This window comes from Lachancea thermotolerans (genome assembly GCF_000142805.1).
Source record: "Lachancea thermotolerans CBS 6340 chromosome H complete sequence".
Lineage (NCBI taxonomy): Eukaryota > Fungi > Ascomycota > Saccharomycetes > Saccharomycetales > Saccharomycetaceae > Lachancea > Lachancea thermotolerans.
The window spans coordinates 516,906-543,985 of NC_013084.1; the positions used below are offsets into that span (position 1 = coordinate 516,906).

Below are 27,080 nucleotides of genomic sequence, written 5' to 3' on the forward strand. Positions count from 1 at the left end.
TAAGCTCTAACTTCTAAAAGCAGCAGATAGCCATATAAAAAGCTTCGAAGATGAACGTCAGACCGGAAAAGCCGGTTTGGATGAGCCAAGAACAATATGACAAGCAGTACGGCTCTCCTAATGAGACCATAGTTAAAAAGCCAACTCCAAAGCCTGCAGAAGAAGAGCAGTCCAAGGTTGAAGAAGTCGAACAAGAGGGAGACGACGACAAAAAAGAGCTCGAAAAGCCTGTTTTCAAAATTCAAAAGCGTAAGCACCAGAGGTATGATAGTGAGGAACGAAGGAAGAAACACCAGTTGCATAAAATGCGCGAAGAACAGATAAAAAGGCACGAAATAGACATGACGGCTAACAAAGTGGTGAATGTTGATCAAATTATTCGCAAGCACTACAATGAACGGACTTTTGTCGCAAAACGCAGAAGGAGGCATCTTTCGCCAATCATCAAACTCCGGAATTTTAACAATGCCATCAAGTACATGCTAATTGATAAATTTACCTTTCCAGGAAATGTTGTTCTCGAAATGGGTTGCGGCAAAGGCGGTGATCTTAGAAAGTACGGAGCTGCCGGAATCTCGCAGTTTATAGGAATTGATATCTCCAATGCCTCGATTGTCGAAGCACAGAAGCGTTTTTCCTCCATGGGTAACTTAGATTATCAGGTTATCTTGATAACAGGTGACTGTTTTGGAGAATCACTGGGCGTGGCCGTTGAGCCTTTTCCAGAATGCAGGTTTCCCTGCGATGTCGTGTCTGCGCAATTCTGCTTGCATTATGCATTCGAGTCGGAGGAAAAGGCTAGAAGAACTCTACTCAATGTGACAAAGTCACTAAAAATAGGAGGGTACTTCATAGGCACCATTCCTGACTCAGAATTCATAAGGTATAAACTCAACAAAATTACGAAGGATGTCGATAAGCCTTCTTGGGGAAACGCTATCTACAAAGTTACATTCGAGAACAGTGATTACCAAAAAAATAATAACGAGTTTACCTCGCCGTTTGGCCAGATGTACACCTACTGGCTAGAGGACGCTATTGACAACGTTCCTGAATATGTCATACCTTTTGAGACTCTAAGAAGTTTGGCAGATGAGTACGGCTTAGAACTTGAACTCCAAATGCCTTTCAACGCCTTTTTCGTACAGGAGATACCAAAATGGATCAACAAGTTCTCCCCAAAAATGCAAGAGGGCTTGCAGAGGAGTGATGGAAAGTACGGCGTCGAAGGAGATGAGAAAGAAGCAGCATCATATTTTTACACCGTATTTGCATTCAAGAAGGTGAAGTAAATGTAAGTTTTATTGAAGTTTTTAAAGTCAGCTTTTAAATGCTGCAGGTTCTACCTACAAAGCAGTGGTGACTGTGGTAGATTTGGAATTTATCAGCATTGTAGGTGGTAGCCCAGCCAACCACACGTGAAGGTTTTCCACATACTCAAGACTACCCTCTTCGCTTTTGTGGGTGTTTAATGGCGGAATAGGCAGCGTTGAAAAAATCAAATCAGAATCTTTTGAAACCTGGCTCATGACGTCATTCAAAATCAGATGCTGAGCCCTGCTAGGGACATCGTTAAAAGTCAGCCCTCGTAGATCAGCTAATAAGCTTTCGCTCGATTGGCAAGGCGAAAGCGGAGTTTGTACCCGATTCTTGGTTGTTCGTTTGTCAAATGCGGGCGGATGGAGTTCCGCACCTTCGACCACAGGTACAAGAGAAGGTTCGTCCCCGCTTGCGTCCTCGATGACTTTTGTCTTTGGAATTGCATCACTGGAGAATACTGGCATCAAGGATCTCACAGACCTTTCATCGGAAACTCTGCTTGTTTTTGGCCGCAAGTTGTCTCTAGAACTGTTTGTAGCTGGCCTTTGATTATTATCCTCCCTGTCAGAGTTTATTTTGGACGATGAATCTCCAAGAACTTCAGAATCTTGATCCATGTAAGTGTCCTCATCATCCGATAGATCTGTAATGCTCAAGTTGGCCTTCAAGAAGTTTGAAGTCATAGTCATGGAAACCCCAAGTCTTTGAAGTTGCGAAACATTGTATTTGGGCGTGGTTCTCCTTGCATTCTTTGGAATTTCTGCCATTGGATGGGCACCAGCGCTAAAACGTCTCCGCGTCTTGTGGGTTGTTCTTGCATCCACAAGCTCTGCCCACCAAGGATCATCTTTCAAAACGTCTGAAACTTCTTGCACTTGGATTGGATCCCCCTTTATAATGGTGTTGTATACCCGGAATTGATCTAACGACAACACCACTACCTCAGCCTCGATACGTAGAATGCCAAGGAGGTTCGTAATTCTCTTGTTTTCGTCATGTCTCTCTGACTCACTCTCAACAAATACCACAACTCGCAGCTGATGTGTCTTTTTCCAAGATGGGACAGTGACCAGAATAGCACCGAGCTGCAAAATTAGTGTATACGTGTCAAAGTTAGTGGCAAGGATGCCTTCTGAGGAATTTTCTTCGAGGATGACTTTCGCCGACATTTGTATGGGATAAAGATCAATGAATCTTTTCTTCTTGGAATGGTCGCCTTTGCTAGGCAGTGAAAGATCTAGAAATCCTCTCGCTACAGCAATATTACTGTGCATCAAGGAGAGGTCTTCTATTATTTGAACCCACTGCTGAACCTTTATCTTCCTTTCGTTTTTACAATCATCAGTGGGAAGCAAGCCGACATTATCAGGTATCTCAACAGCCACGCTCCCATCATCTCTGCGAGCCGCTCTCAGTCCCTGGAAATTCTTACTGTACTTTCCCCTTTCCAACGCATCTGACGCTTTGTTTCGAGTTTCGTGGTAGTTTTTCAGATCGAAAAAACCTATTACGGTGATGTTGGGTTTCATACCCCCCAGCCCAGAGCCTAAAAACACATTTCTAACACCCCACGGTAGGGTAGGGCCAGTCCCAACTTGTACAAAAGCTTTAATGTTAGCCATGTCCCTGATTTTAACCCATGCCTTTGTTTGCCTCCTCATTTCTTCGTATTCGCCTTGGAAGGTTTTGCTAACAGTAACATGCCCTAGGACATAAAGCCCTCCCTTTTTGAGGTGATTGCAAAACTTGATCAAGTTCCAACTAGTCCTAGGATTGTCAACCAACAACAGGATCTGTGGCCTCCAGTATTTCACATTATCCTGACGTAAACGTAACAAGTATTTGCGAACTTGATGGTATATTATGTTTTGTGAAACATCGCCCCAGGGTTTTGGTGGGGAGAAGAAATGAATCACCACGAAAATTGTGGATATTGTTAGAATAACCACTGCTGCTGATATCATGTCAACGATGAACATGGCAATGAGAGACAAACTGCCACCAATAAAAGCTGTGTATCGGTCAAAGTAATTGAAAGAAGGCCTGAAGTTTGGAGCAGAAGAAATCTCTAACAAAAAGCAGGCCAGGTTCATTACCAGGAATGTCATCAAGAAGGCCATGGTAATTATTGTGGCAATTTTATTCACATCCGAAAAGAGACACAGTTGAGTGAGAAACCAGGAAAACAAAACAGAGTAGAGCGGCTTTTTCTCAAATATAGAGATACCAGGAAAGATGGAATCCTTCGCTATCGCTTCAAGCACGTAAGCCGCCCCAACAATACCAACTATAATTGAGAAAATGGAGGTTGACAACTCTCCCACCAGTATTACTATCTGAGACGCACTAACGGTTTGGATAATTTGAACGTCTTTATGAAGAGAATCGCGAGGAACACAAGAACCAATCGTTACAATGACAAGAAGATAGCAAGCGAAAGTCAACGCCAGTCCCCAAAGAGTACCTTTGGGGATGGACTTGGAAGGCTTTCTCAGCTCGCTACTCATCCCTGCGCCTGCAAAGATACCAGCTGTTGCCGGAAAGAAGATGCCAAAAAGATCATTAAAGGTTTCTTTTCCTTTTAATAAAGATCCCGCAGCATGCTTTGTAAACTGAGGATACAAGTTCATTTTGAGGGTTTCTGAAGAGAGGCCCGTGTAGTTAACCTCTCCATCATTGAAAGGTGCCACTAAAAGCGCGGAGAGTGGAATTGAAAAGGTCGAAAAGAGTAGAAGCCAAAACAACACCTTCCCAGCTCGTGAGACCATTGCAGAACCGACCATGGATATGATAAGACAAATGAGAAGTATGAATGAAGCATAACCGAACTCCCACCAGTATCCTCTCCGTAAAAGCGGGTAGAGAGCTGGCGTTTCGCTATCAATGCTGGTTCCAAAGTTATACATGATGGGCTCGATTATGCCCACAACATTCATACCACTATTCAGCATTTGTCCCAAAAAGAAGATGAGACCTATTGAGCCGCCGAACTCCGGACCTAGGCAACGTGAAATCATGTAGTATGCACCGCCACCTCTGACAGTCCCATTCGTAGAGATTGCAGATATACTCAAGGTTGTGAGTAGATTGATACCATAGCTCAAAAGCAATAGGAAAAGCGTTCCCAGCACGCCCATCTGACCTATAATGAACCCAAAACGCAAAAACATCAAAATCGACAACACGTTTAGCGTAGTCGGTACGAAAACACCATCAAAAGTTCCGAGTTTACTCTTGTTTGGGTTGTCGGGGTCAAGTTTTGATGATGTTTTGGGTACACGCTTTGTAGAACCGTAATTGAAATAACTTAAGCTCTCATTTTGAGGGCGGCTCAGTGCTTGCTCTTCACCTTTCTTAGTAGGTTTGTGAGATCCGGGGATCTCGAAGAACTTGGACATTGAATTGCAGTCTTCCGACTATCAAGCCCTTTTGGTAGCGGACTTCAGCAATGTTGTCAAGGTTCTCAACTTTGCTTATCATGATCCGGTATCTTGTGATTATGTACTAATCACGTGAATAACAAAGAGTTTGCTCGAATGCTTCAAAGATCCTTTTAATGACACTCCGACACTTTGCCTACCGTAGAAACAATCACCATGCAGTTCTAGATCCTTTTTGGACTTCAATTCTCTCTTTCTATAATATTTTGTAAATTATTGCCATTGCACAATTCGATAATAATTTGAATGGTAATATCGACATACAAAAACCAAGCAAGCGAAGCGTGGCAAAAGTTACAGTCATGAATCTTAATCGGTACCAGAGAGTTATAGAAATCAATGGCGGTGATAAAATATCGCTTCCTATTGTGAAGTTTCCTCCCTTCAAGTTGCGAGCAGCAATGGTTGAGAAAGACCCTGTGATTTGGTTGCATCTACTTGAGACCTATAACCAGTACTTCACCTACCTTATGTCAGAAGGCCATTTGGAACAACTTGAGGACTCAACTTACGAGAACTTATGTATGTTCATCAAAAGCTACCTTAAAGAGCTCTCCAATGAAGAAGGTAAACTGCTGAGCTTGGGCATGAACACGAATGTTTGTGAGCAGCTGCAGGTACTGAGAAGCTGGGTCCTTACTGTCATCAAAACTTGCGGCTTACTACATTTACAAATTTCATGCGATGTACTGTGGGATTTTGTGAGGCTTTACGTAAAGGAAAATCCAGGTACAGTGCGCTTACTGATCGACGGGTCACTCAAACCTGCAATTAACACTCAAAAAGCTCAAATTAACCGAATTTATCAGCTCCATCAGCATCTCAAGCAACTTATAGAAACGTCGAAGTTCACTCGGGTAGACTTGAAGGCTCTTGAAAACCTGCTATCTGCTGGAGACATACATACAAAACCTTTTACTAACCAGTTTTTGACAACAAAGTGGGCAGAAATACTAGAGTCATGGTTTTCGAGTGATTTGAAACCGTTGAGAGACATTGCAAAAAAGATCGGCATACTGAGTTACCTCACGGCCTCGGAAGATAGGATAGTCGAACTAATATCAGAGTCGAATGTTTTCGACCTTGAATCATTACATTTTCACCCTTTAATGGGATCTCTTTTGATAAATGAACAGTTTCAGGCGCACTTCAGTGGCCTGAAGGCTAAGCTGCCATTTCTGAGAGCGTTATTGACCAAAAACAACAACAAAGCGCCCACTATTAGCGTTGAAGACGTTCAAACAATAATAGAGGTTTTTCCCCATTTGACTGTAGGTCAGGTCGAGAGGCGCCTTCAAGCACATGACGGTGATGTTGAACGAACTATAAACAGCTTCTTCGAGAGCCCTACGGAAACTGATAAAGCACCTTTAATTGATGAGGTAACAAGAAACAAGCAGGAGGAGATGAAGAATACTAATTTTGAAAGCGAACTCGGAAAAGCAGACCGATTTTCGAAGCCCGATGAGGTTACAACCCGAGACCATGTCCCCGACGAAGTTAGGAACAAAACTTTGACTAGGGCTCTTGCGCTGCTCTACCAAGCGGATGAAGACGAAAAGGATGACACTTATGATGATGCTGAAGTCCAACGCGATGCACTGGGCAATTTAGATTCTGATGATCGCCAAAGTGCGAATGGAAATAATTATGACAAGATTGAGGGGCATTTATGGGAACTACTCAAAGAGAACAAAGAATTGTTTGATAGGTCCAACAGAAACTCAAAGGCTAGAAAAGAATTGAAGACAAGCACATCCTGGTCTGATGAGCAAATTGAAGGTTGGGCCAGAATGCTGGAACGTAGCCCAAAGCGTGCCCAAATACTAGAAGAAAGGTATATGTTCAGGGGCAATGTCCGTACAGGTAAAAGAGCATTTGTACAAAACAAGAACGAGAGCGCTGCAGCGCAAAATAAAACTGAACGCAACAATAGCGTAAGAGAGGCTAAGGGTAATAGTGTAGCCCCGAAATCGACACAGCAGAACGGCGCTTCAGACAAGAAAAAGCAAAACGCAAGAAAAGAGAAACACAAGAGTGCCCGGGCGAACCACAATAGAAAGTCGGGACACGATAAGAAAATAAGCAGAGTTTCACCGTAGTGTGTTAACTAATGTAATGGGACGTAACGTTCGGTTGTCCTGGTATTTTACTACATAGAAGTGGTCGTAACTAATAAGCTAACTTTTCTTCAGTTTTTTAGCCGACGACTCGAGCGTACTCCAAAGCTTCTCGTCATCTTCAGCTTCAGCCTTGTCATCTTTGTGCTTTGGCCTTCTCTTCTTGTTTTCGTTCAGTTGTGGAACGTCAATTTCTTCTTCGTCCACCAAGACCACTGAGCTGATCTTGGAACCGGTGTAGCACTTACAGATCACTGCACGAGATTCAGCGTCGAAGACTCTAACATATCTGTCAAGACCACCCTGCAGTAAGTACTTCTTCTCTATGTTTAAAAATGAGGCGTGCCCAGTAATGTCCCCATTCCCGTACTTTCCTAATGATCCCGACGCAGCATTGAAAGAAAACACGTTCTTTTTAAGGTCGCTGGTGACAAACTGGAGATTTTCAAAGCTATTAGATCTTATGTTTCCCGCCGGCGTGACATCACTATTGATAACCTGTAACTGAGTAGCAAACTCATTCTTGGGTAAAAGAGCCTTGGACAGCATGGGTTTACGTCCAGTTAATGTCCTGTATTCCCTGAAGAGCCCTAGACGATTTATAGTAACAAATTGATAGTTGACTTTACCCTCATCGACAGCCGCCGATGCGGGCTCAAGAAACTTTAGCTTCATGGGCCATACAGGAACTTTTAGATCAAGCCTGTCGTTTGAAACATTCTTGGCCTCCCATATTTGTTCTATCGTTTTGTAGCTAGATGTGAATTGAGCAATTTTGACGAGGTTTTCTTCGCCACCATATGCAAATGTGAGTTTAGCAGAGGCTCTTTTTTTTTGACGTGTTTTCTGCGCGGCAACTAGATCGTATACCTGTGCAAATTCTAGTGGAGCCTTCACCGAGTTTGAGCTGATAAGCTTGAGCTCGCCGTTTTCTATGCTTAGAACATGTACTAGCCCTGACTTAGTGGCGCTGAAAACGCGATCCGAGGTTTGCGGGACCAACTCAAGCGCTACGAAACCATCTCTCGGTCTTGATCTTTTTTTAGAGGACTTGTGAATGCTGAGAAGCCTAGCTTCATCAAATAGGCCGCTAATTGTAGAGGCTGCATGCATTTCTGAGACTTGGAATATAGGCTCTTTGGCGGGGTCCTTTACGGAAACATCGCGATCGACGCGCTTGAGTTCAATAAGCTGGATACTTCCATTGGCTCTGGCAACCAGAAGGTGCTGCGGCCCAATCATTTTCATTATTTCAACTCGGCTACCGAAACCTTCAGGAAGATGAGCGCCAAGGTGGAAAGGCTGCGGGGCGGTCTGTACAGATGTGTTGGTATTTTTATTGCATATCAGCTCCTTGATACTGCCACTGTCGTCGCAGGCTATTAGTAACCTCATTGAGCTCTGAGTTTAGTGTTCTTCTGAGAAACGACACCCTTCGCGTTCTATAGAGCTACGATGAGATGAGATGCGATGAGCTATTTGCACAGGTATGGAAAATTTTCTAAGTCTCTTCAAACGAACAGTCATTTCGAGACCAATGGGCGCTTAAATGCCAAGCGAAAGAATAGTCGTGAGCATTCAGGAGAGTTATGTGACCTTTTAAACTACTGCTTTCAAGGTTCTAAACTCAAGCGGTTATAAATGTTTTACTTAGACCTAGAGAAGTTAAAGTTAGCTATCAGCACTCAAAGCACGTGAACGCACCCCAACAGAAGATCAAGCAGACGTCCCCGCTGTGCAAGCTCGATTTGGTTCGAGAAACAGTGAAAGGAGTACCCTTTGTTCGATGACTGGACTTTCCGTATTTCGCGTAAAGATCACTTTAAATTGATATGGCATGTGACAGTTCATGTGACCAAGAGTCAATGCGGTAATGAAAGTCCGCGCCAGGCGCTTTTTGATTCCCTCCTTTGCGCGAGTACAAAGCCGCCCCTGTACTCATGGTGCCGAGTATTTTCAATAAACGTATTCGGTGATAATTTATCGTGAGATCCTGCAGGCTCACTTTATAGGAGGTAATACATGGGCAAATTGTAGGGAAACATAGAGTCAAGCCAAACTTTAGTAGAAGTACGTTTACACAAATCCTAGACGTTAGTCGAGAGTCTCCTAATGTCAAACTCAATTGTTGCCAACCTCAAGCTTGCGAAGGCGCCCATTTATTCCCATTGCTTCTCGCAAGATCGGTCTCTTGTTGCAGTAACTCTCAACAGTGACTGCCTTGTCTTCAAACTAACGCCTGGAGGCAAGCCCGCACTAGTGGCGACCTTGCCTGACCATGACAAGACCGTGACTGCCGTTGACATCTCGATCCACGGCCGAATCGTAACCTGTTCGCAGGACAGAAATGCGATTGTTTGGGAGCCATTGAGCGACGGGACTTACAAGCCCACCTTAGTGCTTCTGCGTATTAACAGAGCCGCCACTTGCGTGCAGTGGGCTCCTAGCGGCTACAAGTTCGCAGTGGGTTCGTCTGCTCGAATCATCGCGGTGTGCTACTACGAGCAGGAAAACGACTGGTGGGTGTCGAAGCACATCAAAAAGCCCATCAAGTCAACCATCAACTGCGTTTCGTGGCACGACAATGGTATCATGCTCGCGTGTGGTGGAACAGACGGTTATGTTCGCGCGTTCTCGGGGTTCGTGAAGGGGCTGGACTCGCGTGATCAAGTTGCAAACTCGCCTTGGGCTGAGAAATTCCCCTTCGGTGCTCTAATTCGCGAATGGTACCACGGCGCGTGGATCCACGACGTGCAATGGAGAAGCTCCCAGGAGAAGCTTGCCTACGTTGCTCATGATGGCTCTTTTAATGTCGTGGACCCCTCTGACCACGTTTCGACCACATTTTCTCCTGAGGGCCTTCCGCTCATGGCGTTGGTGTGGATAAACGACCATGAAGCTCTGTGCGGCGGGTTTTCATGCCATCCAGTGTTGTTCGGAGAAGGCGCTTCTGGGTGGCAGTTTTCGAAGAACATCGACAAGGATATCGCCCCTAGCACTCCTGCGTCTGCTTCTACCGGAGATGACGACGACGAAGGAAACGCGCCTTTCGGTATGTCAGCGCTTAAAAAGTTCAAAGAACTTGATCTCAAAGGAAAAGTTTCGGCCCAGGTGCAAGAATCCACCCATGAAAATGCTATTGTCGAGCTCGCGCCCTACTCTGTCACAGCCGGAAATGTCACTGAGGTCTCCTCCTGTGGCTTGGATGGCAAAATTGTTATCTATCGTGTTTAAACAGAAGGCTTTCGACTACCTTTCATAGACCATCTTACGTACCAACATTACAATCTCTCCTTTTAGGCCTCTCCTTGCTTCAGGCCCCGCCTCTGCAAAACCAGGGAATAGACACTTCCTTTGAGTAAGGTCCCCACCAGGGCGATCTTAATTTCAATCTCACGAAGTTGCCGCAGCACCTCTTCTGGCGATTCAGGCACATCGCGTCTGCTCAAATCCTTTATAGTTTCATCGAGGTTGTGTAGTGAATCTGCAAGCGTCTCGTATTTACTCAGAATGCTTCTTTGAAGCGGTGTTAGCTCATCCATTACTGCTTTTCAACGTATTGGTAAATAAAAATGTTTGTTATATCGAAGTTCTTTAACATACTTTTAACTTTGCAGATCAAAGTCAGACGCAGTACCGCACCAAGATGGCCAGCCAGCAGCAGTCTTATACCATTTGGTCACCCCAAGATACAGTGAAGGATGTAGCTGACTCGCTTGGGATAACGAACATCAGCGATGACGTTTTGAGATCACTTGCAATGGATGTGGAGTACCGTATTCTCGAAATTGTGGAGCAAGCCGTAAAGTTCAAGAGACACGCTAAAAGAGAGGTTTTGACCACTGAGGACATTGCCAGGGCCCTAAGAGTACTCAATGTTGAACCTTTGTATGGATATCAAGACGGGTCAGCCAGAGCCAAAGATGCTTCTTTTTCAAAAGTTAATGCCCCTGGAGGCCAGACATTATATTACTTGAATGACGAGGAAGTCGATTTTGATAAGCTTATTAATGAACCACTGCCCAAAGTTCCTCGTTTGCCTACCTTTACTACACATTGGCTAGCCATTGAAGGAGTGCAACCAACGATACCTCAGAATCCTAGCCTGAACGATATTCGGATGTCTCAGCCTCCAATAGTTCGTGGGGCGATTGTTACAACTATCAATGACACGAGCTTTCAAACTTCTGCTTCTGATGAAAAGGAAACTCAACATATTTCACTGATCAAGCCAGGACAAGCCAACGAAGTGAAGCCCTTGGTCAAACATGTGTTGTCTAAAGAGCTTCAGATCTATTTTGATAAGGTTGTTGGCGCCCTCATTTCGAAGGATAGAGACGATAAAGCTCACCATTTGAGAGCAGCGGCTCTTACTTCCCTACGTTCAGATACAGGCCTGCATCAGTTGGTTCCCTACTTCATACAATTTATCGCGGAGCAGATAACTCACAACTTGTCGGACCTTGACCTTCTTACAACAATGCTCGAGATGATCTATTCTCTTTTGAGTAACACACACGTCTTCCTAGACCCCTATATTCATTCGCTGATGCCCTCGATTCTGACTCTTCTGCTGGCTAAGAAACTGGGAGATAATCCTCCACCAAATTCTTCGAAGGAGCAACGAGAAGCTTCTGAAAAGGTGTCGAAAGATACTGGAACGGAGTTCTTGGAAAAAACTAATGCCTTGAGAGACTTTGCAGCTTCTTTGCTAGATCATGTTTTGAGAAAGTTTCCACAAGTTTATAAATCGCTCAAGCCTAGGGTTATGCGGACGCTACTGAAGACGTTTTTGGATACAAATAGATCATTCGGCACTTACTATGGTTGCATAAAAGGAGTGGCTGTTCTCGGGCCTGAGTCAGTTCGGTTCTTTCTAGGCAACTTACAAAGCTGGGCAAATTTGGTGTTTGAAGAGCATACTACAAAAGAGAACGACAAAGATGAAGGCGGCCATACAGGCAGGTTTACAGAACAAGAAACAAAATTACTGTGCGATGTGATTATCGAATCGCTTGTCGTGCTCAAATCTGACTTGCCTCCTGGCCAAAAATATGACGAAGAGATCACTCAGAGCCAAAAGGAGAACTTGGTCAAGCGCTGTGGATCCACTATTGCTGATAGACTACTTGAAAGATCAGATGCGAGCGAACTGGTGGCTGCAATCTTTTTTGGAGAATAAGGTGTGCACAGACAGACGCACTTTGGAAGCCCAGCTTCATAGCCATTGAAATTAGGTTATACACAAATTAATCAGGAGCAAACAAGCGGCGCCTTACGCGCCGAGTTTTTACAATTTGTGGGGATGCTATCACATCTGTTGTATTGGCGAGCTCCTTAGCACCACTCGCTGGAACTTGTACGTCCCCTGTTGGCGAACCAAACTGCCGAGATGGAGTGCGGAGTGGAGCGCCAGCCTTTACTGGCACTCCACTTGGATGCGAGGGCTTCTCAGTGGTCGCCAGGGGCGACTCTATGATAGCGGAATCGAACTTCGGCAAAGCATTACTATCACTTTTCTTGCCATGAGGCGTTGCCTCCACTTGCACATTTAGGTAATTTGCAGTTTCCAAAGATGCTCTTTTTTGTTCTTTCAGGCGTTTCCCAACACGTTGGAACATGACGCTAGATGAATTCCTGGTGCTCTGGACCTGTTTCTGCATGAAAGAGCTTTCCCTTGTTAGTGAATTTGTATTGTGTAAAGAGAACTCAGTAGCAGGCATTTGACGCTTTTGTAACTTGTCAAGCAGAAGATCAGAGTTAGCGCGCGTTGCGGATGTTAATTTCTTCGATAGCCCAGATTCTAGCTCCAAAAACTCGCTAAGCTGCGACTTGCTTCGTATGTTGGACGGCAAAGGCCTGTTGGGAAATGAAACTCGCTTGAAAGCCTTCGGTGGCTGCTGCATAGGAGGGGAGGTGATATTAGTGCAAACAGAAGCAGTTTTAGAGCTATCTTCTGATGGTGGAGAGCTCGGTATTTCGACGGTTGCTCGTTCGTTTGAAGGATCATTTAAAGAGGATACAAGTCCCAATGTGTTCGGCTTTTCAGGCCTTGTGCTGTTATTTAAGCGCAGGCCCTTGAATTTCCTCGAAATAAACTTAACTGCGTGAGGTGTTTTTCTGGTAAAGTAAGGTATTAACACATATGTCATGAACCCTATCGTTGAACTTTCTTTGCCAGAATTCGTCAAATTCTTTTTGTATTCCGATATTTTTGTGACTAAGGATGCGCTACTCGAACTTTCAACCTGTGAGTCCTTTTGAGGCGGCACACTCGATAATAACATTGTATCGATAATGCACAGCTTGTCTGCATAAATGTCTAGTTTTTCGCAGAAATCAAGAGAAGGATTTGCAAATTCTGCTTTTCCTCTTTTTAGAGCAGTTCTTGAGGACATGTTTTTCCTGGCCACGCGCTTAGCGCGCTTCTTGAGCTTTGTTTTATACTTTTCCTCAAAATCTTTCAGCTTTATATCCATTTGATTAATGGCTATAAGTTCAAGAAGCAACATCATTTGAAGCTTTATCTCACGAACTTTAATTAAGAGCCGTAGGTCCCCCAAGCACTGCGACGAGTATCGCTTCTTCAAGTCCTCGAAACGTCCCAAGGAACTATCACGAATGTCGGATATATCGTCAGGACTCAATTCGTAGGTTAAGATCCCTTTTCCACCATTATCGTGTCTTTGGTCGAAATCGTGAATTTCTAATAGCAAGTCTGCAAGGTGCATTTGGTAGGAGATAACCTCGTTTGTGCTGGTATTGCTCATATTTCTCGCTCTAACCAAGTTTGACTTCGCAAAGTACGCAAGTGGGATTCTGAAAGTAAATAGAGCTTCATAATATTTTCTGCGAAGATATGTTCCGGGGTCAATTGTTGGATGTTTGTGTTGAACAGAGCCAGTTAGCTTGCCCTCACCGGAAACCGGCAACGGAGGCTTCATTTCTAAAAATGCGGTTGTTTTTACCTCTTCACTTCCAGGAACCAGAACACGCTCCTCTTTCCAAAGTTCTAACAGATTTAAGAGGTTTGTTTCCACCCATTTTTTTGTATTTGCCATGCGAGACTTAGGCGGCGGGCGCTTTGATTGGGAACAATTGTCACTTTGCTTAAGTTTTAAAGAGGATGGATCAATGGTACCGAGATGCCAGCGAACCCAAGACTTGTTGAAGTATCTTTCAAAGACGAATGTCTTCGTGTAGCCGCTTTCGCAAAGCTCAAACACATGCTTCTCGTGGTCACTGCTCTGCTCGAGAATGTACAAAAATTCTTTCCTAAGATCTGTCTCGACAAGTAACACAGGTTCTTGTGAGTGATCTAGCCACGAAATTGGGACTTCACTGCATGCTCCAATGTACTTTATACTTTGTTTTTCATTGCCTTGAAATGTCAACTCGTTTGGTTTCTGGTTTTTAGTAGAATCTCTACCTCCGACATATTCTTCATCCGCTCCATTAACGCTCATGAAAAGCCAGAACCATAAGGAGCTTGTGAAGATGGCGCTCGATGACTTTTCTGTCTTCGGTAGTGAGAAAGCTATTCTTCCCAATGAATTGATTAAATAGATTGAAACGTTACAATCAAGTTATGTCTTTTTAAACGTCGTAACCAGAAATCGGCTAAGGACACATACTAATGAAAAGCCCATATTACGGGCACATAGCTAACTAAGAGCTTAACGGGTTTTCTAGTTTATCTCCTATACTCTGTTTGTTTCTCCTGTCCATTTCAATTTTATTATTGATCAGAAGTATAGCAGTTTGGCTTCCTATTGGAGTTCCTCTGATCAAAATCTTGCGTTCGCTGCAGCCTTCGACATGATCGTCAATCTGGATTGAGCACCCGGTTGTTTCTTTGATCGAATTAATATGCTTCCCGCCCTTTCCAATCACATTACCCACATAGTTGTCGTCAATGTAAACTTCTTGCTGTATAAGACTTAGCTGAGGGGCTAGAGCGGGAGGTATAGTCGCGGCGGCGAGCGTGTCAGCCACGCGCACGTTGTGAACAGCCATGTGCGGTGCGCTAGGAACGCCTGGGTATGCGTACCCGAAGTCGGGGCTTGCAGAATAACGATGAAGTCTCTTTTTTCCATTCTCCCCCGGCCTGTATTGGTGCTGCTGTTGGTGCTGAAGGCTCACACCATAGCTATTCACTAGAACAGAGTGTAGAAGACTGGGAAGATAAAATATGCACTTTTTGCTCGCAAACGTGGCCTTGTGATTCAGTATTGTTTGACCGACGTAATATGTTGCGATGTGGATGGCGTCTGCAACTCCAGATACGCACAAAATTCGATCATTTGACATGGGCAACGTTTGTGGGCCCGCCATAAGCTTCGCAGCGCTCAGCTCTTCTATCTCTCGCAGCCGGGAGCCTTGTCGCCCTATCACACATCCCATCATATGGTGCGGTATGAGAATATTGAGGGTTAAGGTTGCAGACTGTTCGCTAGATTCGCCATCCGTCTCCCCATTTATGGCCCGTACGACCATTCCGAACACCTTTGCCACGTCCTCGCATCGGCCTCTGATAAAGATGACTCGCTCGGGAACCCCTCTTATGTTATCAGAAACATTGATTCTCGTATTAGTTTCTTCCTTCATTCTTGATATCTTTTCGCCTCCGGGGCCCACAATCATCGACGCCTGTTTTACCAGACAGAGCATCCTGAGATGGATGTAGTCTTTGTTAATTTCATTGCCAGGATCATTGGTTTCCTCGGTGTCATCCAAAGCGACCCTTTTTATCTCAGCTTCAAGCAGTTCTTCTTGGCAGTCCTCTTTTTTGCGCTTTAGCACATTTGGAGAGTTGGGGAGCTCTTCATTCTTTTCAGAAGTGCCCATTTCCTCGCTGGAAGATAACCCCTGTGTGCAAACTTATCAATTATTGTTTTGAAGTATTTCAAACATGATTTGTCTATTAATTCCAAATCTTTAGAATTGTCAAGAGTCCAATACAAGATAATCGTAGAGCACAGGATTTAGACTGGAAAGGCAGCTAAGGGCTGGCATCAGCTGCTACAGCATCCTGACGCATGTAACTGAGGCTAGTTCGCCAGATTTACACGCGAAAATTGGCAAGATCAAGCTTTGGTACCTGAACACATCTCTCCAAACGCCCCGTTGAATAGAAACAGGGATTTTTACAGTCAAGAGATCGGCCTTCCGAGCTGATGGCATTAAAGTAGAACTATGTGCGCACCCTATGGGACGAACAATAATCATGAAGCTACACCAGTTAACACCAACAAAACTCCAATAAGAGGTCGGATAATCGTTAAGTAGTATCACAACTTGAGGAGTACGAAAGGTGTCTTCTCAGGCACTCTCAACTTATTGTTATCTTTCTCTTAATTATTGTAGCGAAGGACAGAAAATGGATATATTTCACTAACAATGCCAAATTATCTTTCTCAAAAACTATTACGTTCAACAGCGATGAGCAAAGATAATGAGGAGGTTCAGGACACGAAAGGCGTACTCTTTAATGACGAAGAGGATTATAATGAAGAAGAGGACTTAGACTTTGATCCCTCGAAGGAGGAAGGCGCGCAGCCAAACGAAAGCGATAATGATGCTGATGGGGACACTGGTGATGATGACAAAAACTACGAAGAAACCAATCCAGATTACTCTAACATTGAAAGTGGACAAGGTGGTTTAGTCAGGACTAGACGTGCTAGAGAACTCGAAGATGAGCTTGCGCGCCGCCAGAAATACGAGCATATCAAGCAAGAAGGTATATCGCAAGAGGCAAAGTCAGTTTGGGATGAGCTTCAGCAGGAAAGCACCAAAAGGCTTCATAAAAGCACATCTATTATGAGCCAAACCAAAGATTCATTGGGTGAAGGTTTGACCGAAGAACTGATTCTCATTGACCGTAAATACGAATTCGCTGGCGAAGTCATGCATGAGAAAAAATGGGTACCTAAGTCGAGTGCAGAAGCGCAAGAATTCCTCCAAAGCACAAAGTTCACCAAGAACCCAGATCCTTCAACAAAAACTAAATCTGCAGTAAATGATCAGGGCCTTAAGCTGAGGCGCCCCTTAAAGAGGCCTGCGATTTTGGAGCAAATCATTGCCGGTGCCTTAAAACCAAAATTGACTACGCTTGAAAAGTCAAAACTTGATTGGGCAACATACGTCGACAAAGAAAACCTCAATGAAGAACTTATATTGCACAATAAAGATGGTTACTTGGCGAAACAGGACTTCTTGAATCGTGTTGAAACCTTTAAGGACGACAAATACAGAGAAATGAGGAAAATACAATTGCAACAGCGAATTTCGGATACATAAGGTCTTTATAAATGTGGTACGTTATAACTGGTAAAAATCATGTTGAAAATACTGCAGATTCCCTCCCCTAAAACAAGTCCTGAACTGAAAACTATCATGCAAGTCTTCGCACTACTATCACTGCCATGAGTACGAAGCCAGTATTGTGCCGTGCAGCCCCCGATAAACCTAGCCAAGGTGAAGCTTGGCGCATTATAAATACCCACACCCACTGCAACTCCGGATGGTATCCATAATAGCCATTTGTGACCGCGATCGCGATAAAGGTTTTTAATTAGAGATAAGATGGCAAATATGCTTCCCAATATGATAGTGCATTCCAGCGCTTTGTCGGGAAGACCCTTTCCGGTCACTAAGCGGGCGCAGTCAATCCATATTACAGCAGTTGGAACCCTGAATTGACTGCTTGGGATCTCGTAGATCCTGTTGTAAAAAATGTGCATGACGCTTGAAAAGACGATAGACCAAGAAGCACCTATCAATTGAGCAAAAAATTGGGCTTTAGGCGAAGCTCCGAGAAGATGACCTGTCTTCAAATCCTGCATTAAATCGCCTGCTTGTTGTGCGCCTGCTTCGGCAATACCGCCTGCCACCAGGTTCAAAAGAATAGCCCCTTTCTTATGAGGCATCAGTATGGTGAATATTAGTTGTGACAGCTTGCCGATACCGCTAACGGGGTTGAGGTCGGTCTCACCCAAAGCTCGGACCGCTAATATGGACAGAAATAGGGCCACGAAAAGTGCAATGATAACTGATGACAAGGGCACAATCTCAGTGCCGAACAGGTAAAGTGTGCAAACAATACAAATGATTGAAGACACGACAAGTCCGCTAACAACTGTTGTGAATTTTACAAGTTGGCGATGATCAACTTCATGATCCATATCCGTCCTTACTAGTTTAACGGTGCTCACCCGCCTGCGTCCCGCGCCGTTCCCTTTATTTATTATTCTTTCTTCTTCAAGCAGCATGGATTGAACAGAATCGTCGATCATTGACTCTAGCAAATGCCTTTTGTCATTGCGAAGACAAAACTGTACTAGTGATTTAGTGGTGAACACAATAAAGCCCACAACCGAATCCACTACCATTACAGCAAGAGAAGACCATAAAATCCAGCCTTGTACGCCATTTTCCCAATCGTTGATATCTGCCTTGGGATCAACCCATTTTTTGTGACGTGCCAGGGGAGCGAGCACAGCCCAGCCCAGCACACATCCGAAAACCATGTAGCTCACAGTGGGAAGCCCCATTATGATTCCCTGACCTATATAAGCAGGAGAGGGCTGCAGATTCCAAAGATAAGTCTTGGAGAGGTGTTGCCCAAAAACTGGAATAGCTTTCATAAATGGTAGAAAATATGATAGTATTGTGTACGAGGACGATACCAGAAATGTCTTTGACAAGATGGAGATGTTGCGTTCGTATGAGCCGCAATGCGCGGTGGGTGCTGGCTCTGGCGTTGCCTCATATGCAGGGCAGCCGAAATCCAGACAAGTTCTTGATGAGCCCCCGTTGCTTTCCTCAGATTCCTCGACAGCACTATTACCCACTCGTTCCTCCACTAGTGGAGTTTGCTCATCGTTGGCAAGGACATCGCTATATTCGCGGAGCCTACGAGCTCTCATTTCCTCTAATTCTTTTGGCGAAATTTCCTGCAGAATCTCAGATCCATTTAAAACAGCTATTAGGGTTGCAGTAGCACTGCCGCTCGGAAATGGAAGCTTTTCTCGGACAATAACTTGCTTTCTTAAGGGTACGGCAAAAAATATGCCAAAAAATGCAAGGGCCAACGACCAGAGAAGCAGTTGTTGGAACGAAAACCGCTGTCCTAGTTCCCTAGTATATCCTGATTCCTCGGCCGTCAAAAAGTTCTCGATAGCCGGTATGACTCCAACGAACCCGTAAGCTAGGGGACCAGTGCCCACAGCCACTGCTAGCGACTGCACATACACGTTTTCGACGTCCGTAAATACTGCTGCATTGGGATAGAACAGCGGCACAACCTGCTTGAAAATTGCGCAGGCCAGCAAAGCCGATGGCAGTGACATCATGGAAACCCATCCTGTCTGGAGTCCGAACTGAAAATTCGATATTAAAACTAGGGAGCCAATCGCCAGACCTGCGATAGTGGCTCGTAGAGATACTTGCCGCGTGAGAGCTTTATGCTCGAAAGGCACTTCGCTCATTAGATGGGAGCAAGATGGCTAGCCTAGTGAACTTGACGAAAACCTTCCCTGCAAAGCTTTGATGACTTAATCGAATTCTTTAAGCAAAGAGACGATTCAGCACAATCCTGAACAAACAAGCAGTATCAGTACGAAGACCTTACCTTCACACAGTTCACGTATGTCGTCTGATGAGAAGTGGGTCTTAGACTTATTGTTGGCAACTTGTTTTAATGAATTTTATCAGTTGCTTTGTCGCTGATGATTTTATTAATAATGCTTATCAAAAATAGTAAAGCCATGAACGACTAAATAACGGCGGAATATACAAGAAACGCAAGTATAGTAGTTACACAGCGAGCTAGGTCAAAGTTGGTCCCCAGCCTTAAACTTTAAAGCACGGACGATAAAATGCACCTCGCTTCGCCTCATATGCAGAAGCATCTTGTATGCTTTAAGGGTGTACGATGTTCATTAGTTCTCCTCAAAGAGTATGTATTTTAGTATGTCACTTAGCGTCAGGACGCCCGTTAGAAGGCCCTGCTCGTCGACGACGAAGAAACGATGTACCCTGGATTTCCTAATCGTGTCCATGATGGTGAAAAGTTTATCGTTCTTAGTGCAAGTATACACGCCTTCAAAGTCGTCAGGCCTTCTCATTAGCGCCTCACCTACGCTAAGGGAGAGGTCGTTGTACATGCCTCCTTTGATGAGCCCGAGCACATCAACAGCTTCGTAAACATTTACCAGATGACCTTGCTCGTCGACAATGGGGACGCTAGATACGCCGCCCTGAGTGAGCAGCTGGATCACGTCAATGACGGGCGTGTGCATATTGCAGCTCAGCAATTTGCCCTCAGTGATGATACCGAGTTCGCCAATGGGCCTTCTTAAGTGCCGCGTTTCTCTGCAGTTTAATGCGACAAATTTCAGGATCCGGTACTGCGTCAGAACACTGACGACAATTTCGCGATGCGTCTCTTCGTCCTGGTCAATCAGTGGGATCCTGCGGCTCCGCGACTCGATCATTTTACAGCACGCGTCGTAAAGAGGCTTAAAGGGATGAATAGAACCGGTGTCCAGCGGTCTAACTCCAATAGCGCGCTCGATGTCTTTGAGCCCATCCAACTGTAACTTGTCCACAAGCTCAAATTTGTCTGGATTCGAGAAGTAGTACTGGATGACGTTGATAAAATCTGACGACGTTAGTAGACCCGCAAACTTTGAGGTGTTGGAGTCCCAAAGCGGCGCAGACACAATGTTGTTCTGCAGCAGAATGTTAAGCGATTTTTTGACTAGCAGCGACGTGTCCATTACAATCAATCTGTAGGAGACTGGAAGGACGTCGTAAGACGTCTTTGACTTGAGGAATCGTCTAATGGACTGTACAGCGAGTTGTTGCTCGATTAACACGGAGTCGGTCGCGGCCATGGACATAGTGTGGGGATTTATGTGCTCTGCACTCAATTTCTTTGGTAACCGGCCTTCAATCTACGCGTGCTACCTATTGCGCTGTCCTTGAGGGCAGTAAATGAAGGGCTCCGGGGAAGTTCCTTAATTGGTCGACCTCACACGCAACACGCCTTCGTATATGGTGATGTTTATGATTTTGGATCCTCTTGATTTTGGGAAGTTAAGGTGACAACTTTGGAAGCAATCGCAACGCCGTGTCGTCGCGCAGACTGCAGTCCCACCTGAACACGTTTCTGGTCACGTGACATATTAATATGTCGATTTATATGTTGAACAAATCCGGGTAACATTAATCTAAAAGTATAAAAGGCAAGTAACTTTAGTTTTTCGCTCTTTTATTTTACGCACCTTTCTCTTTCTTAAAAAATCAAATCTCTTTGCCTTTTGGCTTAGATCAAGTGTAGTATCTGTTCTTTTCAGTGTAACAACTGGAATGTCCTCAATGAGGATGTTTAATATGTTACAAATCATATTTTTGGAACGTCAAAAGAGAGAGGAGGGTCGCTTGAGCTTTGAAGTTCCAAGGGAAGGGGGTCTTTTACGCGGTCAAGCCTTGAGCGTCGCCACGGGACTGGTCGCGCCTCGGTGCTTTAATATGATGGGCTTGCTCATCTCCCGGTTTTGTGCGGTGCTTCTCGGCTTGCTGTGTATCGCAAGCTCTTTTTCCGTTATAAAGGTTCATCAGAGCATGAGCTTCTCAGAGGTGCTGTGGCTATTGCACTATATTAACGGTTGCGTGCGCCTCTCGCTTAGTCCTCTCTCGCCTTTTTTTTAAAAAAAACCCCTACGGTTGTTCCAGGTGAGTCCACCTGGCCCCTGTAGAGGTTTTGATTACATTGTGAGGTTATGCACTTGATGGGCACTGTGTGTTGAGTATCCCATTAGCAGGGATGCTGTTGTTCAGTTGTTGGGCGGATTCCGGCTCCCACGGTGAGATAATGCAGTTTTTTTATATTTTGGGTTTCGGTTATGTAGTGTTTGTCAATCGCGGCAAAAGCTTGCGCTGACGTGCTTATCTGATCAAAAACTCGGAGGTTTTCCTGCGGTTTGGAGACCGCGTGGGGTCATCATCACATGCTTCCCCGACGTTTAGAAGGCCAAGGAGGCTTTCCCCATCGCATACGCCTTGAGGGCGTTTTCTCCTGGGCTCGAAAACCTTGTAGAACTTGAGGTTCTCGTCCCCTCCCACAGTTGCCAGCACTGTGCCGTCGGGAGAGAGCTGGCTTGAGCAGATACGCGCCTCGTGCGCGTGCACTATTTCGGCTACTTTGAACTTTGTATCGTAGTTGTAGACGGATACCGCGTTTTCCGGATTACCACCTGTTGCAACTATTTCACGCTGGATAGTGTTTGCGTTGTAGCTCTGCCCCCAATGTAGGGAACTGACTTGCGATCCCGTGTTGATGCTTCCGGTGCGTGCGCCGGTTGTTGTATTCCAGAAGTGAATATGCTTGTCTGTTTGGCCACCGCCGGTGGCTAACAAATTGTTGATGTCAGGACTCCAGGCTAGCGCTTTTACGGCGGCCGTATGCTGTCTTTTGATATGCTGAGGGAGCGACGTTCTAGTATCCCAGATCACCACAGTATTGTCATTACTTCCCGATGCCACTTGTAGCCCATCAGGACGATAGCTTATGCCACATACTTCACCTCTGTGCTCTTCCCAAGTAGAGACTATGTGATTTTTAATTCGGACGTCATTAATATGGATTTCACCACTTTTGGCACCTGTGGCAATGAGGGTTTCCAGCCAAGATTGTGAGCCAATGCGAACTCCAAGCCCTGATCTCATGGTTCGCACATGCGACATCGTTTCAATGTCCCAGATTTCAGTGTTTCCCTCCAGTTTACCGATTGAAATGTGGCAGTCATCGTCGGACCAGGTAACGCTGGTTATAGAGCCGGGCTGTTCAAAGTCGACAAGCAATGAGACATCGCCTGAGGATCCGTTCCACAAATATAAAGCCGAATCAAGAGCAATTGCCAGAACATTCTTGTTCGACCAGCTTACTAGATTTAGATAAAAATCATCTTGAAACCCCGGAGCGTCGAGGATCCTTTCGGGATTCGAGTTAATCTTGCGGAGTTTCGCCAACTCTTGGCTTGAGCCCGGATTTTGGACAGCGGAGTAAGAGTAATGCGATCGGCTCCCCATTGAATACGTTTGTTTTCTGTGGGATGCTGCAGGAGGTTTCGGTAGATACTGCAATATCCGCTGATTCATCTCAAGGCCGCAGGCTTCCGCCACATTTTGCTTGAATACGCGCTTGGTTTGAGCCTTTAGATGTGTCGAAGGCGACGCGTTTGGTGGTGGGACCTCTTCCTCGAGGTTCATTGGATCGATTTTGGAGTGGGAAAACGAATTCTCCTTGCGTAATGGAATAAACCGATCTGTGTTTAAAAACCCCTCTTCTGAGTCTTGGGATTTAATGGTCTTTCTTTCTCCGCTCTCTAGGTCCTCCTTGTAGAGGGACGAAGATCTCCTCAACAAAGGCGGCACGTATTGCAGCGTAGGTCGAGAACCTGAGCTCTTTGAGTTTGTGGGAATGTTTGTGACATTAGAAAGAGTACCGCCGCTTGACGCCTGGCGTTTAGAGATCTTGCCCGATGGTCTCTTTGAAGTCATTTTTGACCAGTCGGATGACACAACGTTCAACTTCGCTGGCGATGTGAGCGACAGCACAGACTTGCTAGCATTATTAGCGAAATCGAGCTTGTTTCTGCGGTTATCTGCCATCCTAGAGCCTCGACTGGATTTTGAAAGGTCAATTCCTGGCCAGATGGTTCAAGCTCGACTCCAGGAAAAACGCTCCAACTTCTAGCTCAGCGCGATGTGATCGCAAAGTCTATCTTTCGGTCGGTTCTCGCCATCTGTGTGCTCTACTCAAAGTTTTGACGGTTGATGTTTACCTTTTTCCCGTTCCAGTGGCCAGATTTTATTTCTGGTCGCGTGACACAATATCTGAGTACCAACTTCATTGCATCATCTTCGATCTATAGCGAGCGTTCCCAGTGCATGGGACTTTTAAGGCCATTTTGGCCTCAAAGTACTGATTGTCCAAGAATAAAGACATTTGTTTCAACGTAAAAGGTGCGTCAAGGCTTTTTTTAGCACTTGAAGGCGAGAACTGCAGATTTTTGCAGTCCTGTAAGGGGTAAAATGGTATTCCGTGGTGCAAGTCAGGATTAGTACGAGATCATCACCTGCAACTGATGCCATGATACTAATTGCTCTTAAATCTTCGACTTTAAGCTACTTTCAAACCCTGGTACTCATGGAGGGGGAAGCACCGCGGCACTGTGAGCGGGGCTGATTTTAGGAAATCTTGCATTGGTTTTATAATCCGTCCCTATGATTGAGCTCGATGAAGATGCCGTTTGCGTCTGTTGAATAGCTAGTGTGATTTCTACGGCTTATCTCGTGAAAGAAGTTGATGCTTTCAGTCAATTCTGCGGGGAGTTTTGCGCAAACTCTGCGCAACCTCCGCATACGCAGTTTCATAGAACAAGAGCCATTCAGCGGCTAAGTCAAATCACACTTTGTTAAAAAACGCAACGCAAAAGCCAAAATACTTGTTGAAGGCTGGTTGCGCAGTATTCATCGCGGGCTTTGAAGCTAAATTCGGAAAGATTTCTTCTGTACCAATTTGTAACTCAAAGGGCCGTTTAGCCAAGAAGCCGGTTCGCTATTTCATTCCCGCCTTTTTTGTTTCAAGCACAATCAACCCGTTAGATTGTCTGCCCCACACGGTTGGCATGTACTTTTATTAAAAAGAAGAGTTTCTTACCGAAAACCTCTAATTAGGACAGCGAGAATAACCAAATTGTTGAGAAACTTGGTCGATCAAATTTCGTATAAAGCAGAGGAATAATGTAAAGTCGTTACTCTTGCATGCCGTGGGATAAGTGTTTGTGCAATTTCCTCAATTCTAAAGAATAGCCGCCGATGTTGATGACACTATGTACGATATCAACACTAATATGTTTGAGGAAAAGACTATTACAGAGGTGCGGGTTCCCGGGTTCGGACAAGGAATAGCCAAACAACCAGTAGTTATTAGTAGTTTATACTCAAACGGAGGCTATTGTAACCAAATCAATCTGATAATCTTCTCTTAGGTTTTATTAAAATTATTTACTTCATCAGGGAGAACATCTGACAACTCGAATGCGAGAAAAATTTATGAAAACATAAAACTGATATGAATGCTTCTAGAAGGCCTTAGTAAAACGTTTGGAGCTTATTGGGTTTCTTTTACCACGCCTCCCTCACTCGCATCATAATCTGCTATATACAGCCAAGGCAAGGAACAGATACTCTGATTACTCATAAAGAGCGAAGTGTTCCTGAAATAGTTTCGCCATAGGGACCTGAGCTCTCATTCTGGCGCACAGCAAGAACACGCCACTGAATTTTCTATGTAACGAGTAAGTTTCTTCCGGGGGCGGGCAAAGTCTTTCCTTAAGCATCAAGCCAATGTTTCCTCTTATCCTGTCTGTTACAGTTTGCTCAGAAAAATCAAAATATGATTCAGTGTCGCCGCAGAAAGGCTCTGCCAGCACCATGACAGAATCTACGTGCGCGTCAACCATTGCTTTAGACTCAAGCCCTGTTAGGTAACCAAGCTCCTTAGAAAAATGAGCCACTTTTTCGCGATCTCTCTGTGTACCAGCGGTCAACATGCGGCGATATTTGTAGATAAACTCTTCAGGAAAGTTTCGTGAGGCGCCAAAGTCCAGAAGCTCAAGCTTTTGTGTTGAACCATTGTACAGAAAGTTCGCCCAGTTAGGATCAGTTTGCATGAACTGGAACTCAGCGATCTCCCTCAAACAAAGCCGCATGATCGTCTCTGAAATAAAGTTCCTCGTTTCCTGAGATACCGTTAAGGGTAGTTTCATAATTTCTTTGCCGTGCATCTTGCTCATCGTGATTATGCTGTCTGTGGTAAGGTCTTCATATACACGCGGAGTAACAAGGTCAGGTTCGTTTTTTAGTAGTTGCTCGAATTTTTGAAGCGCGGCTGCTTCTCTCTTGTAGTCACATTCCCATCTCAGCTCTGTCCTTGCGTTTGCTACGGTTTTGTCTAAAAACAGCCCGCGAGGCAATAGTCGCGAGGCAGTCAAAAACATAAGAACGTTGTTCAAGTCGGAATCAATCGAATCTTTAACACCTGGATACTGTACCTTGACCACAACTTCTTCGCCAGAAGGCAGCACTGCGTCATGCACCTGGCCGATCGATGCAGCTGCCATGGGAACCAAATCGAAGTGGGCGAATTTATCCTTCCAACCTTTCCCTAGCTCGCGAGTCATCAATCTGTCCAGCTGCCTTTGAGGCATATAGTTGGCTCCATTTTGAACCCTAGAAAGAACAATATAGAGTTCTTTAGGTAGCACACTTTCGTCCTGAAATGACATCATCTGGCCGATCTTGAGAGCTGCACCGCGCATCTTCGAAAACTTTTTGACTATTCGCTCAATGTTAGCATCCGATAGTAAGAGCGACTTGAAATTAGGAGACTGACCACGAACTGCTTGACTCAAGCCATCAGTTGCGGCTGAAAACCCAACACCAGCGGCCAGAGAGCCGTAATGGAAGAGTCTCGAGATCCGCGATGACGGAATGCTCGAACTTTGCAATTTTCGGGGCGTGTCTTCGCTAGTCTGTAGAGAAGAAGTCATAGATTAGTAAATTAGCCGAACATTTAATCACAAGTACAAAGAACTTCAACATACTTCCTGAGTATTCTGTACAGCGGCATCAGTCTTTTCGGACTGCCTGGATTGAAGCTGATGCGAAGACTGCTTGGCGCGGGTTGAATAATGTCTGACAGTCTTTTTGGGGCCTGATGCTTTGGTGCGGGTGCCGTGTTTTGTAGCGTGCTCGGACTTCTCATAATCGGATCTAACCCTTTCAGATAATTTTCTAGCCTTTTCCCACTCTTTGTCGTAGAACCATTGGTAGTTCGAGAGAGCTGGCCTAGTTAGCGACGAAGTTTCAAACCAAGAACGCAGCGACTCTTTGCTTATCGAAAGGCTCCCTTTAGCGAGTTCTTTGAAAGACGATGCTACGCAAAACGCATGGTATAGCGCTTTCCGAGAACTCATTTGAGGTTAGGGCCTGTTTTATTGAAAGATCGCACTAGATACCGCCAATTGAGTTCGATTGAAAGGCAAGGTTCATGAACTCTCCTTGATGCTCTGTACGAGCTATGTTGCCGTTCGCGTTACTGTTAGTTTTGCAGGAAATACCACTT

At 44.9% G+C, this 27,080-nt stretch overlaps 14 protein-coding genes and 1 non-coding gene across 15 annotated transcripts; 6 read left to right on the forward strand and 9 right to left on the reverse strand.

Moving 5' to 3' along the window:
* Nucleotides 1-50: 50 nt before the first annotated feature.
* Nucleotides 51-1,292, forward strand: ABD1 (mRNA (guanine-N7)-methyltransferase; the record flags this gene model as incomplete). Its single annotated transcript, XM_002556089.1, has 1 exon — nt 51-1,292. One exon carries the CDS (start codon nt 51-53, stop codon nt 1,290-1,292), a length of 1,242 nt encoding a protein of 413 aa, XP_002556135.1.
* Nucleotides 1,293-1,346: 54 nt separating this feature from the next.
* On the reverse strand, nt 1,347-4,718 carry VHC1 (Vhc1p; the record flags this gene model as incomplete). Its single annotated transcript, XM_002556090.1, has 1 exon — nt 1,347-4,718. The coding sequence occupies one exon, from the start codon at nt 4,716-4,718 to the stop codon at nt 1,347-1,349; it is 3,372 nt and encodes a 1,123-aa protein (XP_002556136.1).
* Nucleotides 4,719-5,062: 344 nt separating this feature from the next.
* On the forward strand, nt 5,063-6,862 carry CUE3 (Cue3p; the record flags this gene model as incomplete). Its single annotated transcript, XM_002556091.1, has 1 exon — nt 5,063-6,862. The coding sequence occupies one exon, from the start codon at nt 5,063-5,065 to the stop codon at nt 6,860-6,862; it is 1,800 nt and encodes a 599-aa protein (XP_002556137.1).
* A 78-nt stretch (nt 6,863-6,940) lies between these two features.
* On the reverse strand, nt 6,941-8,275 carry NSA1 (ribosome biosynthesis protein NSA1; the record flags this gene model as incomplete). The annotated part of the gene is made up of 1 exon (XM_002556092.1): nt 6,941-8,275. One exon carries the CDS (start codon nt 8,273-8,275, stop codon nt 6,941-6,943), a length of 1,335 nt encoding a protein of 444 aa, XP_002556138.1.
* Nucleotides 8,276-8,992: 717 nt separating this feature from the next.
* ARC40 (Arc40p) lies at nt 8,993-10,114 on the forward strand (the record flags this gene model as incomplete). The annotated part of the gene is made up of 1 exon (XM_002556093.1): nt 8,993-10,114. The coding sequence occupies one exon, from the start codon at nt 8,993-8,995 to the stop codon at nt 10,112-10,114; it is 1,122 nt and encodes a 373-aa protein (XP_002556139.1).
* A 62-nt stretch (nt 10,115-10,176) lies between these two features.
* Nucleotides 10,177-10,422, reverse strand: DAD3 (Dad3p; the record flags this gene model as incomplete). The annotated part of the gene is made up of 1 exon (XM_002556094.1): nt 10,177-10,422. The coding sequence occupies one exon, from the start codon at nt 10,420-10,422 to the stop codon at nt 10,177-10,179; it is 246 nt and encodes an 81-aa protein (XP_002556140.1).
* A 104-nt stretch (nt 10,423-10,526) lies between these two features.
* On the forward strand, nt 10,527-12,062 carry TAF6 (TATA-binding protein-associated factor TAF6; the record flags this gene model as incomplete). The annotated part of the gene is made up of 1 exon (XM_002556095.1): nt 10,527-12,062. One exon carries the CDS (start codon nt 10,527-10,529, stop codon nt 12,060-12,062), a length of 1,536 nt encoding a protein of 511 aa, XP_002556141.1.
* A 67-nt stretch (nt 12,063-12,129) lies between these two features.
* Nucleotides 12,130-14,346, reverse strand: SLD3 (Sld3p; the record flags this gene model as incomplete). The annotated part of the gene is made up of 1 exon (XM_002556096.1): nt 12,130-14,346. The coding sequence occupies one exon, from the start codon at nt 14,344-14,346 to the stop codon at nt 12,130-12,132; it is 2,217 nt and encodes a 738-aa protein (XP_002556142.1).
* Nucleotides 14,347-14,548: 202 nt separating this feature from the next.
* Nucleotides 14,549-15,727, reverse strand: PBP2 (telomere maintenance protein PBP2; the record flags this gene model as incomplete). The annotated part of the gene is made up of 1 exon (XM_002556097.1): nt 14,549-15,727. The coding sequence occupies one exon, from the start codon at nt 15,725-15,727 to the stop codon at nt 14,549-14,551; it is 1,179 nt and encodes a 392-aa protein (XP_002556143.1).
* A 552-nt stretch (nt 15,728-16,279) lies between these two features.
* On the forward strand, nt 16,280-17,182 carry SWC5 (Swc5p; the record flags this gene model as incomplete). The annotated part of the gene is made up of 1 exon (XM_002556098.1): nt 16,280-17,182. One exon carries the CDS (start codon nt 16,280-16,282, stop codon nt 17,180-17,182), a length of 903 nt encoding a protein of 300 aa, XP_002556144.1.
* A 5-nt stretch (nt 17,183-17,187) lies between these two features.
* Nucleotides 17,188-19,371, reverse strand: KLTH0H06094g (uncharacterized protein; the record flags this gene model as incomplete). Its single annotated transcript, XM_002556099.1, has 1 exon — nt 17,188-19,371. The coding sequence occupies one exon, from the start codon at nt 19,369-19,371 to the stop codon at nt 17,188-17,190; it is 2,184 nt and encodes a 727-aa protein (XP_002556145.1).
* Nucleotides 19,372-19,824: 453 nt separating this feature from the next.
* SNF4 (AMP-activated serine/threonine-protein kinase regulatory subunit SNF4) lies at nt 19,825-20,787 on the reverse strand (the record flags this gene model as incomplete). Its single annotated transcript, XM_002556100.1, has 1 exon — nt 19,825-20,787. One exon carries the CDS (start codon nt 20,785-20,787, stop codon nt 19,825-19,827), a length of 963 nt encoding a protein of 320 aa, XP_002556146.1.
* Nucleotides 20,788-21,187: 400 nt separating this feature from the next.
* Nucleotides 21,188-21,302, forward strand: SNR20. Its single transcript, XR_002432221.1, has one exon. It is a non-coding gene; the product is annotated as a U2 RNA (small nuclear RNA).
* Nucleotides 21,303-21,835: 533 nt separating this feature from the next.
* Nucleotides 21,836-23,560, reverse strand: CDC20 (ubiquitin-protein transferase activating protein CDC20; the record flags this gene model as incomplete). The annotated part of the gene is made up of 1 exon (XM_002556101.1): nt 21,836-23,560. The coding sequence occupies one exon, from the start codon at nt 23,558-23,560 to the stop codon at nt 21,836-21,838; it is 1,725 nt and encodes a 574-aa protein (XP_002556147.1).
* A 1,586-nt stretch (nt 23,561-25,146) lies between these two features.
* On the reverse strand, nt 25,147-26,931 carry COQ8 (protein kinase COQ8; the record flags this gene model as incomplete). Its single annotated transcript, XM_002556102.1, has 2 exons — nt 25,147-26,487; nt 26,560-26,931. 2 exons carry the CDS (start codon nt 26,929-26,931, stop codon nt 25,147-25,149), a joined length of 1,713 nt encoding a protein of 570 aa, XP_002556148.1.
* Nucleotides 26,932-27,080: the final 149 nt, after the last annotated feature.